At 39.6% G+C, this 12,768-nt stretch overlaps 1 protein-coding gene across 4 annotated transcripts in view; it reads right to left on the minus strand.

Moving 5' to 3' along the window:
• sash1a (SAM and SH3 domain containing 1a) overlaps positions 1–12,768 on the minus strand; it is a 231,284-nt gene that overhangs the window by 20,377 nt on the left and 198,139 nt on the right. For 3 of the 4 annotated variants that reach the window (XM_046873877.1, XM_046873881.1, XM_046873880.1), the window contains exons 3-8: positions 12,310–12,354; positions 11,043–11,092; positions 5,665–5,702; positions 4,823–4,909; positions 4,606–4,718; positions 3,350–3,451 (exon numbers count right to left, since the gene is read on the minus strand). In XM_046873877.1, coding sequence (XP_046729833.1) covers positions 3,350–3,451; positions 4,606–4,718; positions 4,823–4,909; positions 5,665–5,702; positions 11,043–11,092; positions 12,310–12,354 — 435 coding nt within the window. The remainder of the gene's footprint in view (positions 1–3,349; positions 3,452–4,605; positions 4,719–4,822; positions 4,910–5,664; positions 5,703–11,042; positions 11,093–12,309; positions 12,355–12,768) is intronic. The other variant, XM_046873879.1, reaches the window with a different exon arrangement.

A 12,768-nucleotide genomic window follows, 5' to 3' on the forward strand; every position in this document is an offset into this window, starting at 1 on the left:
AGGCTGTCCTGAGATCAGATCTCTGCTGGACACATACAGTGCAGTCTCTGTGGGAGCTGTGTACGTACCTGTCTCTGTGTCAGTGAAGCAGACAGGCTTTGTTAATCTGTGCTGAGAGCTGATCTAATAGCAGCTGTAACGGTCTGAACCACAGTGCAGCTTCTGTATGGGGAACCGAGCTGAGCTGATCTGGGGTCAGTGAGATTCCCCTTGAGAGAGCTCTTTTACATTCGCTGTATCCGTTAGAATGTGTAGTCCAACCCGCTACCGCATACACACAGCTTTTAAATGGCCTGATTTTTGAAAGTAAACATCGTGTGAGTCTGAATGCATGTTTGTTTACATAAATGTGTCTTACAGAAGAAATAAGACTGCAGGGTCGGACCACCAAATCTGTCTTATAGTATTCAAAAGGATTCTGTACTTTAATACCTTATAATATCTTTTTGGATGCAGTAGCATGGGAGACTTAAATCTGTTCGAGCATCACAACGCTCCTGTGCACAAAATCCAGCTCCACATGGTCTGGAAGATGTGGAAGATCCCCTACTATAGAGCTCTAAACTCAACCGTATTGCAATGTGGCTTGCACAAATCTGCACAAAATCTAGTGGAACATCTTCCCAGAAGAGTGCAGGTTATTAAAGCAGTGAATGGGGAAAATGTACAATGGGAAGAGCATCAAAAGCATTAACTTCTTCAGCATTTTAAGCTACAGGAGCTTGTCTGTTGGATGGTACCACACCATGGTTCCTTGGTTCACCACTGTTCCTTCCTTGGAGCACTTTTAATAGATACTGACCACTGCAGACTAGGAAAATCCCACAAGAGCTGCAGTTTTTGAGATGCTGTGACCCAGACGTCTAGACGTCACAATTTGTCAAACTCGCCAAATCCTTACGCTCGTCCATTTTTCCTGCTTCTAACATCAACTTTGAGGACAAAATGTTCACTTGCTGCCTAATAAATAAATCCACCAACTAACAGGTGCCATGATGAAGAGATCATCAGTGTTCTTCACTTCACTGCTCATAATGTTATAAGGTCTTGTCCAATTGTCCAAAGGCAAGACACTCGTCATATTTACTGTTGCATTTTAGATTTCAGGCAAACTGCATGCTAATTTCTCTATCATGCTAATTGGCTACAATATACCAAGCTGATTTCTTCATATGGCAGACAAACCCACCCACACACCCACCTACACACCAGTGATCAATGTGAGAAACACAATGAACATCATCAACAGGCTTGCTGGATCTCACTCCAGGTTTTATCATGAACATTAAATCTGCTGGGGCGGTAACTGTCAACTACACGCCAAAGACACCAACTTTCCAAGCCAACACAAACACAACACACCAGCTCATTCATGCCAAACTGACTCGAGGACAAGAGGAACTGAATCCAAGGAAAGTGTAATGTATGAAAGTCCTTGTCCAAATGCAGGGGTTTTTTTTTATACGTTACTCCCATAACAGAGCTGAGATCAGTGTACGGGGCCAAACAATGCGTCATACTAACCCGTGTACAGCACACATGTAAGCAATTGCCTCCTTCCATGACTGGAGAAAGCTACAGAAACGATGATTTCTGCAGTGGGGATGTAGCAAAATATGAATACATGAAGAGGACAAATGAATACGAAAATGTTCTAAATGGGCCAAAATACTGGCACACATCGAACCTGCACTGTACATCTTTTGGAAAACTTTCCAAAAAAAGTTTTTACACTTACAAATATCTCATTCGTACATCTGATCAGTTAAGGGCCTCGCTCAAGGGCCCAGCAATCACAGTTTTCAATCAGCTGAAGTGTAAATATATTATTTTCAGTATCATTGATTAAAATTGATTTACTTACTGCATGACTGTAGGAATATTGTCTTTAAAATATGAAAAAATAAAAGAATAAATTACAAAAAAACAAATAAACTGTTATGTATCTACTGCAAGAAAAGCAACAATGGCAACTAAAAAAGAACAAAACGATTTACAGGCAGAAGGTCGGACGTGAACTACTGGAGCACACCGAGGCACAACGTCAGACGTGAATCGCTGAGTGCTACAGATTTCACTTCATTATTAAAGAAAGGAACAAAACACAACTAAACCTTGGGCTGTTTTTATAACATATCATTTCAGTTCTAAACTAAAAAATTTTCATGTCCATGTCCATCATTTACACAAAAAGTCAAACCCAAATACACCGAAATGTTTGTTTATTTTCTCTTTCATTCATATTCAAAAAAGAAGCAAATGAAAAAAACAAGCAAAATAGCAGGAAGAAACAGTCAGTGCATTACAAATAAAACTACTAATACATTTTAAATATTACAGGCGGGAGGAAATAACATATTTTTGCATGGGTGGGACAGTAAAATCCGTCCTGTCCAGACTTCTACATGGAAGAATTTGACATTAAACTCTATACTGCCTTCTGCTGGATATTAACAGTCATTACACCATTAAATCTTTAGAGCTGGATGTATAGGGTTGAAGATAAAAACATCTTTAACTAAATAAAACACTATAAAATGTATGTATTTATTGTATAGCTGAAAGCATAATTATCTAAACACTAAACAAAAAAAGTGTTTCTAAAAACAAATCCTAAAAGAAAATGGCCTAAATTAGCAACAGCTACTTGCTGAGATGTTTGCTGAATTGAAGACAATGGTGATGTGGTAAATACAAGGCACGTGTACCAGCGAGTAGACTGCAGTGATTAGTGTTAGAACTTGCTGATTTGTTACCACTTCAAATCAGATCCTTGGTATAAAGAAAGGTGTTTGAATGTAGAGTAAGGAGAAATTTGCGATTAAAGACAAGAGAGATTACCGATGTGAGGTAAAGGAAAGGGGCGGGATTTCCACTGAATTAGCTCAATGAAGTGTTCAGAACACTTATGCAACTGTCAATCATTGGATATTCGCATGCTGATTCGTTCATCTGATGTTTTTATTTAAGAAATGAAATGGGACGGGATGGGACAGGTCAGGATATGACAAGACAGGACAGGACAGGACAGGACAGGACAAGACAGGTCAGGACAAGACAGGACAGGTCAGAACAGGACAGGACAGGACAGGACAGGACAAGACAAGACAGGTCAGGACAGGACAGAACAGGACTGCTCTTCTAGTGGTTCCCAAAGTGACAAGACACACGATGTTCGTCAGTGACATTACGGGTTTAATAAACAGCACCAGGGTCACACCCCTTAACACACAATTTTTTCAGTATGGATTAACACGTGACCACGGTGTACTGGCGTTAGATGCACACGCAATGTAATGTCTCACAAACACAAACACACACACGCCCTTGAGTGTGTGTGGGTACTTACGTTACAGGTGGAGGGCAGGTTAACAGTGGGCCCGGATCCATCAGGACACTCTGCAGTGTCTGAACTGGTGCTCAAATGCCTGCTCCTCTCATACTCCTTAAGCTACGGAGAACAAGAGGTCAGAGAGAGCCGCCCGCACACACACACACACACACACACACACACACATATATCCCAAAATCCAATTTATAGAATAAATACAATATCCAAATAGAAGAGCACTAAAGGCACTTTTGAAATGAACCGACCACACACACATTTTAACAGTAAAAAGAGAAAGGAATTGAGGAGTGTCTTCAAAATGTAGTACACGTTAAACAAAAACAATGACCCTCTCCACAAACACCTACACACACCTACACACACACACACACACACACACACACACACACACACACACACATTCTAGACATTCATAAAAAGACAACTGTCCACTGAGGCATAGCATTGATTCAGAAATGGTGTTGCGATCGATCAAATTGAACTCTGATGAAGTAAAAGCACGGTAGAAGTGATATGAGTACGAGGTGACGAAGTCCGGATTCTCAAGTGTTTAAACTATAAAGAATAAAGAGAGTCTTTTACTTTTTTTTGGTGCTCCCTGTGACTGTGCGTGCAACATTGTGCTGCCATCTGTTGGCCTGTTCCAAAACCAGTCTAAAATTTTGATACCACCACGTATGTGTAGTTGAGGTGCTTTTGCTCTTTTAACAGCTTTTTCGTTTTTCATATGAACTCTTGTGCTTTCATACGTGTTTGGCTTCGCTAGCGATATCTGCTTCAGCTACTGTGAGGTAAAACCTGCTGCAACAGCATCTGCCTTGGGAGAAGAATCAATGCTGGCCTTGTGGAGAGAGAAAACACACGCTCCACAATGTGTGGTGGTTACACGCTCTCGGAGCGATCAATAAAAGAAAGAGATAGAGAGAATGTGTGTGTGTGAGAGAGTGTGTATGTGTGTGTGACCATTAGCTTGAATGCTCCACTCCCACACATACAGTATGAAAACAATGCTTATTCAGCTAACAGGATGAATTAAACATCACTCCCTTTGTGAGCAAAAAGCTAACCACAAGCATAATTCCTACAGGAGCCTCCCTACACTGGGTCTGTGTGTGTGTGTGTGTGTGTGTGTGTGTGTGCATGCGCACTGCTCTCAGTGTTAGAATGGTTAGTCTGGGTGAGTAGGGTTAGTGAACAATTGCAAAGCTGATGATGCAGCTGGTGATGATGTCACCAGCGGGGTGGGGCTTTACCCGAGCCAGCGCCTCCTCCACCGTGATCATCTTCTCTTTGACCATCATCATCAGCTGGATGCGCTCTTCGTCGCTCATGGTGATCTCGCTGGCCACGTAGCCGATGTCCTCTCCTAGAAGTCAATCAGAGCTGTTACACTGATGACCAGAAAGGAAAAGCAGCCAAAGGCAGAGATGGAGTGAATATAAAAAAAAAAAAAAAAAAAAAAAAAAATACCTTTCGAGCTCTGCCTTGTGAGCCCTTTCTGGGATTTGCGAAAGTTTTGCCAGAAGGATTTGTTCTTCTTCTTGCTATCCCATTTTCCTGTGAAGGGAGAGAGCGAGAAGTCAGCAGTGCAGCGACTCGAAACTGAACTCTGCTTACATAAATGATGTGGAGGCTTTATATTTATTTATTTATTTTCCCTGAGGCAGAGAGTTGAATTCTGCTGCACAGTTTATACCAACCGAACAGAGCTGCTCCTGTGTCTGAATCATTACAGAGATTTATTTTTAATGCAGTAAGCAATTTGTAATAAGACAAAGAATGAATGTGCTTCTGACAGACATCTTGTTCACATTAATGTATCCATACGGTTTCAACAAATGAATCCTCACTGCTAATATACATGGCTGCAATCTTCCACCTCTACAGGACCTGTGGACCTCCAAAACCCTGAAGTGGGAAAAAATGATTGTGCCTGACCCCTCTCACTCTGGACACAGACTTTCTTAATCACTTTCCTCTGGCAGGAGGTTGTGGACAACCAGGACCAACGCTCTCTCCAGTCTCAGCAGCACTAGTTAATCATGGACATGTGTGAGCTTTAAACATACAGAAGTATGTGGATAGGGATTTTGACAGAGCGTATTACATGACTCTCTGGCACTGCATGAGCCACAGCTGCAGTCAGACAGCATTACATGCCTCAAGGGAAAATGACTGTAAAGTGGGAATTGACCGAGACTAATTCAGTCAATCAGCCAATGAAAAGTTTCTTCAGCGGTTTAAACAATTGTAAATAAAGCAAATCCAGGCATTGTGTAATTTGGTGTATATTTGGGTTTGAGGAAACTCACCTGAGCCATCTTCAGAGTTGGACTTGTGCAAAGGGAGCCTGAAAAAAGAGAACACAGGAAAAAGTGACTTTTAGAATCCCATGATGAACATCAGGAGCGAAACTAACTCGTGTGTGCTGGCCACCATTCTTAATATCATAACTTCATTATTTAATCAAAATAAAGAGAAACACAAATCCAAATGCAATTCTCCAATTGTGTGGGTTCAGTTGCACAATGCACCATTAGAGGGCAGTGCAGACCTACGCAGACTCCAGGCCCCAGGCTCCTGAGGTTCGGAAGGCACTTGGATGTTATGCAGAGACCAGATGTGTCTGAGTTTATTGCAGCAGGACAGACACTCGATGCCCGGTACATCTGATCTTTGCATCTCGGAAAAAACAAAGAAACAAATCGCAGGCTTGTGGAAACAAGCAGAAACACAATACCGTAGCTTAGAATACAGAACGAAATGGCATCTGACCCACTTGTCTTCTTCGACTTATAAACATCAAATCTGCTATTAGATCGATCAATCTATCTATCTATCTATCTATCTATCTATCTATCTGTCTGTCTGTCTGTCTGTCTGTCTGTCTGTCTGTCTGTCTGTCTGTCTCTCTATTGTACATATCTTCTAGTGTTAGAGACAAAAACATATACCAGGCTTTGATGAAGAACAAGTGAGTTGCAAGCAAGTGCAGGTAAAATCCCTGTAGCTAAACTGCTGAGGATCAGCTACAAAACCAACTCTCTTTAATTGGTGTACAAATATTCGAAAAAAAAAAGAGAAGTTTCGGTTTCCCCTTATGGGCGGACCGACTTTCTCACTTCCAAGAAAAAGAAACATCTGAGTGTAAAACGTGCAGGGAATTACTGTTAAGTTCCAGAATTACAGTCACTAGGAGCAGGTGATTTTTTATCATATAAATAATGTCATATACAAACATCATATCTAAATTCTCAAATGCATTTCCGCGATACACTACAAGCTCACACAATATCAATGTGTTTAGGAACTGTCAGTAAAACAAAAGTGCTACATTAAAGTCACACACACTAATATTTCTTGGACCACAGTCCAAAAAACCCACTGATGAAAAAACTGCTCATTCATTATATTCAGGTAGGCAGCTGTAGACCTGACCAACTGAAGCAACCCCAGACCATAACACTGCCCCCACAGGCTTGTACAGGTGGCACTAAGCATGCTATCTGCTTCTCTTTTTACCCTGATGTGTGTGAACAGTGTAAATCCAGAACACAATCTTTTTCCAATGCGCAAGAGTCCAAACTTAGCAAATTAAAGTCCTTAATTTCCGATAAACCTCACAGAAAAGTGGTTTGCTGAAGGCAATCCCTTGAGGTTTTTTTTCTAAAATTAACCATAGCTGTTTTTGTTCAGCCTTTCAACTCTTAATTCTTTATGAGTTTCTCCAAAATATATTTTCTTTGCTTGATGCAGGCCTGTCATTTGACCCTTCTAAAACAAAGTAACATATTTTCCACCTCAGGACATGCTTTCTGATAGGGTTGTTTAAGAAATAAAAATCTATTCACAGCAGTAGGGTTTAATAACTTGTTACAGCTAAAACCTTCTATATTAATGCAGTAATTATGCAGTAATGGAGCCTATTACATATGTGCTGTTACATCCATTGTGTGTGTGTGTGTGTGTGTGTGTGTGTGTGTGTGTGTGTGTGTCTTAGCGAGTTCCTGTGTAAACATTTAAGGCTCGTGCTGAGCTGTGAAACTCTGAGTGATGACAGAGATTCATAAATTCCTCAAAGCTGGGGAGCATATTTACATGCTCCGAGTATTAATGAGAAGCAGAAAGACATCACTTAGACAAACACAGCTGTAAACAAACGGACGGAACTGGTCGCGCTGTCCGGGAAATGTAATGGCCGTTGAGGATGTTCTTGTCAGAGTCATAAACTTCACTATGTTCCAAAAAAAAGGATTTCACAAACACCAGTGCATGCAGACTTTAGTCTAACACATCAATGTGCCTCTTTACTGGGAGGGAAAATGTGTGTTAGTGTGTCTGAGTGTGTGTTGGGTTGAACTAGAGGTTAAAAAGTTGAATGCTTTTTATGAATGCAGTGTTGCCATGGCAACATAATGATATGATAATTGATGAGGCCCCACTCTTCATCACCATGCTTTCTTTGCTCTCTATTCGTCCAACACACACACATTTACACACACACACACACACAGAGAGAGAGAGAGAGAGAGAGAGAACAAGCTCATGGCAGTAGACATGCTGTTTCTATGTAAAGGACCTCTGCTGAATAGCAGCTTAATAAATTAAGGTCTTTTCACCAGCTTTAGTATTTACTGAGCCATCCACAGAGCCACAGCCCCAATTTACGCTTTCATTCACAGCCAAGAACACTGTGTGTGTTAGGAGTTGACAGTGAAAGTGATGCCTGATAACCTACTCACGCTTACTGATGACTTTACTAGACTCTGTAGCGCTAGCAAGCAACGACCTGAATAGCTTAAGCGTCAGCAGTAACCTTCATAACCCAAAATCTTTGGTTTGGATCGTGACCATTTTCACTGCTATGTAAAAGTGTGGCCTTCCTGTCAGTGTGTAGATTTAAATCTGCACTGCAAAAAACTCCTCATCTAGTCAGGATTTACAATCTAAATTCCAGCCATTAAAATCTTATTGATCTTATTTTAAGAATAAAAAACAGAGTAAAGTGCATAAGATTCTTCTGTTTGTTTAACAATTATTTATCTTTTTTTCTTAGTGAATAAAATATTAATTACTTTAATGTTAATTACTTTCAGATTTATCATTTGAGGTCTTTTAAAACTTTATTTTAGCTGTAATAACTGGTTTTAAAAGTCGCCCAGTGAAAAATGCTCAATAATCACACTTCGGATTTTATTAGTATTATTTATTCCGAATGCTTGTTTAATGTCAATACATTTATTTACAACCTGATGACAAATCAGAAGAGACTGCAGTATTGAGACACAACAGTCTTTCCAAACATTATCTAGTGTGGTTATATATAAGCACTGAATATCTTCCAGTGTTCAGTAAAAACAAAATACATTCAATAATGTTTAATTATGTTGCATTAGTTTAAGCATTTTTAAAAAGCAGCAAATAATGATTTTGCTTTGTTTTTGCATTGTTAGATATATATATATATATGGTCTCGCACTTTAGTACTCAAGCAAATGTTTTGGTCGATTACAATCCACTATTTGATCAACAGGTCGTTTGTTGGTACCTTGAATAGCGAAGACTACAGCAGGGGGGGCAGAGCTTTCTCTCACCCCACAGCCTTCTAATTAAAGCTCATGACAATGAGTGCATTATTATGTTTTTTTCCCTCACACTTAATAAAGCAAAGTATATAAAAGCTCATTTATAAAACTGGCTAAATTTTCAGGAAGTGGGTTGACTTCCTGGTTGATTTGTCAAATCCCAGAACGCACCTGGTGTCCGGTATGAGAGAGCATTACACGTCATGAGACGAAATGAGTGGTCAGAACGTGCGCACACACACACACACACACACAGCAGAGGCAGTAGTGCCCAGGGGAAGTGATGAGAGAATGGGATTCAGTAGAGGTCAGGGTTAATGCAGAAGGACGAATTTCTGAAAATCAGGTGACAAAGTAAAAGTTTGTCCATTTACTGCAATCAGCAGCACTGCAGCACTGACGTGTGTATGAGGATTAAATCTTTACTGCTAACTGAAGAAAAAAAAACGCAGTCCGTCAGACAGGAAGTCTGTGGAATCTCTGAGAGCTTTTAAACACACATAGCATTAGCACAATAATTAGCTGACTCGGACCAAATACAAAGCATTATTTTTTCACATAATACATGGGAAGATATTATGAAATAAATAACGTTTCATATCATTATTATTATTATTTCATCTCATTATTTAGAAATAATCCACTGTGGAAAAAAGAGTAGCAGGAGAGGGGCTTTTAGAGTTTTACTTTAATATCCCATTAGCATGCTGCTAACTACTAACCTATAAATGCAGATAACCTGCTGCATTAAAAAGGAATTATTTTGATAAAGGGTTTGTGTTTTCACGTTCACTCTATACCTACATACCTCCTTTTAGCTACTCACACAACATTTATGTATCCAACACACTCACTAGTGTGAAAATTATACGATTTATTTATTACACACCGGCTATTAGCACACTAGCAGGGGAAGCTAACTGTACTATCTGCAAACAATAGGTGAGAAACCAAGCAGCTCTGCTTCTTCTTTCCAAGCTTTACTTCTTTCATACACTCTTCATACATGTTTAATGAGCTGTCGTATACGACAGGAAAAATACGACCGTTTTCTGAGCAGTACTGAGGAACTGATCGCATGTAGGAGTTGTAAAAGTTGTGAAAAGGAGACTACATCTCGCACACACCATGAACCAGAACGTTCCAAAACATCTTTCGATGAAATGTCGCTTTATTGCATCAGGCCTAATCTCAATAAAGACTGAACTAATTCCGCATGATGCGCTTCCTCTGTGTCACATGCACAAAGAAAATGCAAGTTCTCCAGCCGTTTTGTCGAGAGAAAGAGAGAGTACACTCTGATGCTCACTCTACCACTTAATGATGATGTTTGTGTTGCTGTGATGCTGAAAATCTTTTTTTTAGCATTTTCTACTCTGAATAATCTCCTCAATGCATTTTCGAGCTGCTCGATAAGATATACAGAGGGACATTTTCCCCCAAAAATGTAAAGATATCAAACCCAACTCATATGCACACAAACTTTCACAAGAATATTTCTGTATGAAGAAGCCATGAGTCTGTGATGTGAAATCCCTGATGTCATGCTATAATCTGTGCAGATTCAGAATTTCAGCGCGACTGTATGATCGTTCGTAGGTATGATCTCGGTATGCAGCACATGGTCATGCAAGAAAATCCGTTCAGAAACACCTCACATGTAAGTAGAACAAATGGTTAATGGGTTAAGGAACTAGCTGAAGTACTGATACACAGCAGATGTGGAAGCATGAATGAGGTCAGCATTAAGCACTTTATATATATCATTTTGTCATTGTGACCTTTTCACTAGCCTGTTTGACTAATTTCCTTGTGTTCTGTACTCATTCTGCATCATATTTGAGTCATGCAGAAGTCTCCCCGCCGCTCTCACACTCAAATCAGCACCTTAATCTCAAACATCTCAAAACAATAGGAGGAAGGAAGGAAGCCTGGAAGCACACACAATGCTGGATGTGGACGCTTTAACATGCACTTTAGTGCAACACACACATAGTGGGGTTTGTGTGTTGGTTGAGGGCGGAGAAGCTAAAATGGCTGCTGGGGGAGGATGATTTATGCCAAATTCATAATTCTTACATAAGTGATTAAAGTATGGCACTTACTTTCTTTCCGTTTCTGGTGTAGACACCTCACTGCTGATACTGAGTGACTCCTGTGGAAAGAAATAGAAATGCACTTAGTCATGCTGAAAGTGTGCAGTCACCCTATTGTTATTCTACCTTTTCTATTCGGGTGCTTATTTTGGCTACAATACTCAATGACAGCACCTAAAACTGTCTGGTAAAAAGTTATCAAATTTGGTACACTGACAATGACTGTGGAGGCACGCTGATTGGGGAACATTCTGACCAAATTGGAGAAAATTGGAGAACATTCTGACCAAACTAGAGAACATTGTAGACCATTCTGACCAAACTGGAGAACATTAAAGAATATTCTGACCAAACTGGAAAACATTCTGAACAATTGGAGGACATTGGAGAACATTCGGAGCAAACTGGCGAATATAGGAGAACGTTCTGATCAAATTGGAGAACATTAGAGAAAATTGGAGAATTCTGCCCAAATTTGACCCAAGTGTTGCCAACAAAATAGCACCACTATTGGGTCAAATATGGGTCTAATCTAGGAGTATGTTTAAAGTCCTACCTTTTGAACCAAACTATTCCTAAATAGTTTTTCCACCACCAAAATCAGTTTTTCACTTTTCCTCCTACAAATTATGTCAAATGAATACTAAATTTCTTTAGGCTTCGGTCATCTTCAGGCCAAAATGTACTAAAAGAATCATGATGTTCCAAACTGTCTGCTCCACAATGTGTCAATGAATCTATTGGCAAAGCTGGCAAACAGGAAGTGAGGTTGTGTCTTAACAACAACCTTATACATTGACCCAAATTTTGCCAGTTAGCGTCTGGACCATGATTCTGTCAGAAGTGCAGTACAATTACATTCACAGGTCAGGAGTTCGCTTCAGAATCGGCCACACCAGCAAATGCCACCTGCTGCCCATTTGTTCATCACCATTAGAGAACAAATCCATCGTCCAATACTTAGGTGAATCTTCAAATCCCTCCTGAATGCCTTAATGACTTCCTGCAATTTGGCAACAACTTTCCTGCTTCTCTAAAAGTGTGAATTTTATTCAGCATTTAGTTTTAAAAAGATGCTACATTTTCTGCGTATACAAACATTTTCAACTGGAAAAAAATGTCTAGAATAAATATATTTGTTATCTAATAATTGTACAGTACAATATTCCTTTATTCAAGATATCTTGTGTTTCCATTGTACATGAGTTAGGAGTTAATATGTTTCTGCAATTACTGATTTTGCTGATGATGATATATAAGTTATAGGTGCACACACCTGGATCTCAGAGTTCAGCTGGAGGGAGCTGGAGTCTACTTTGTCCTGGAATACAGAGAAAGAGAGAGAGAGAGAGAGAGAGAGAGAGAGAGAGAGAGAGAGAGAGAGAGATTAGATAAAAATAGACCCCCTCATACACACATGCACAACACAATCAACAGTGGTGTAAAGTATTTGAGCAAATGGACATTGTTACTGTAATTAAGTAATTTTTCGGCTACTTTCTAGTTTTACTAAGTAGCAAAAATATAAGCAACTTTTACTACATTTACGATTCAGTATATGTACTTTTTATTCCACTATATTTTAACTGACATTGAGTTTTACCAAATACATTTAGCAGCTCTGTTGAAGATGTGATTCTGTCTAAATCTACTGCCTGGAAGCAACTTTTTTTTTTTTTTTTTTTAGCACCGCTGACCTCATTTTCAGTCAAAAAAAACCCAGCTTGAATAAATT

Source organism: Silurus meridionalis, chromosome 18 (assembly GCF_014805685.1).
Source record: "Silurus meridionalis isolate SWU-2019-XX chromosome 18, ASM1480568v1, whole genome shotgun sequence".
NCBI classification, from domain to species: Eukaryota; Metazoa; Chordata; class Actinopteri; order Siluriformes; family Siluridae; genus Silurus; species Silurus meridionalis.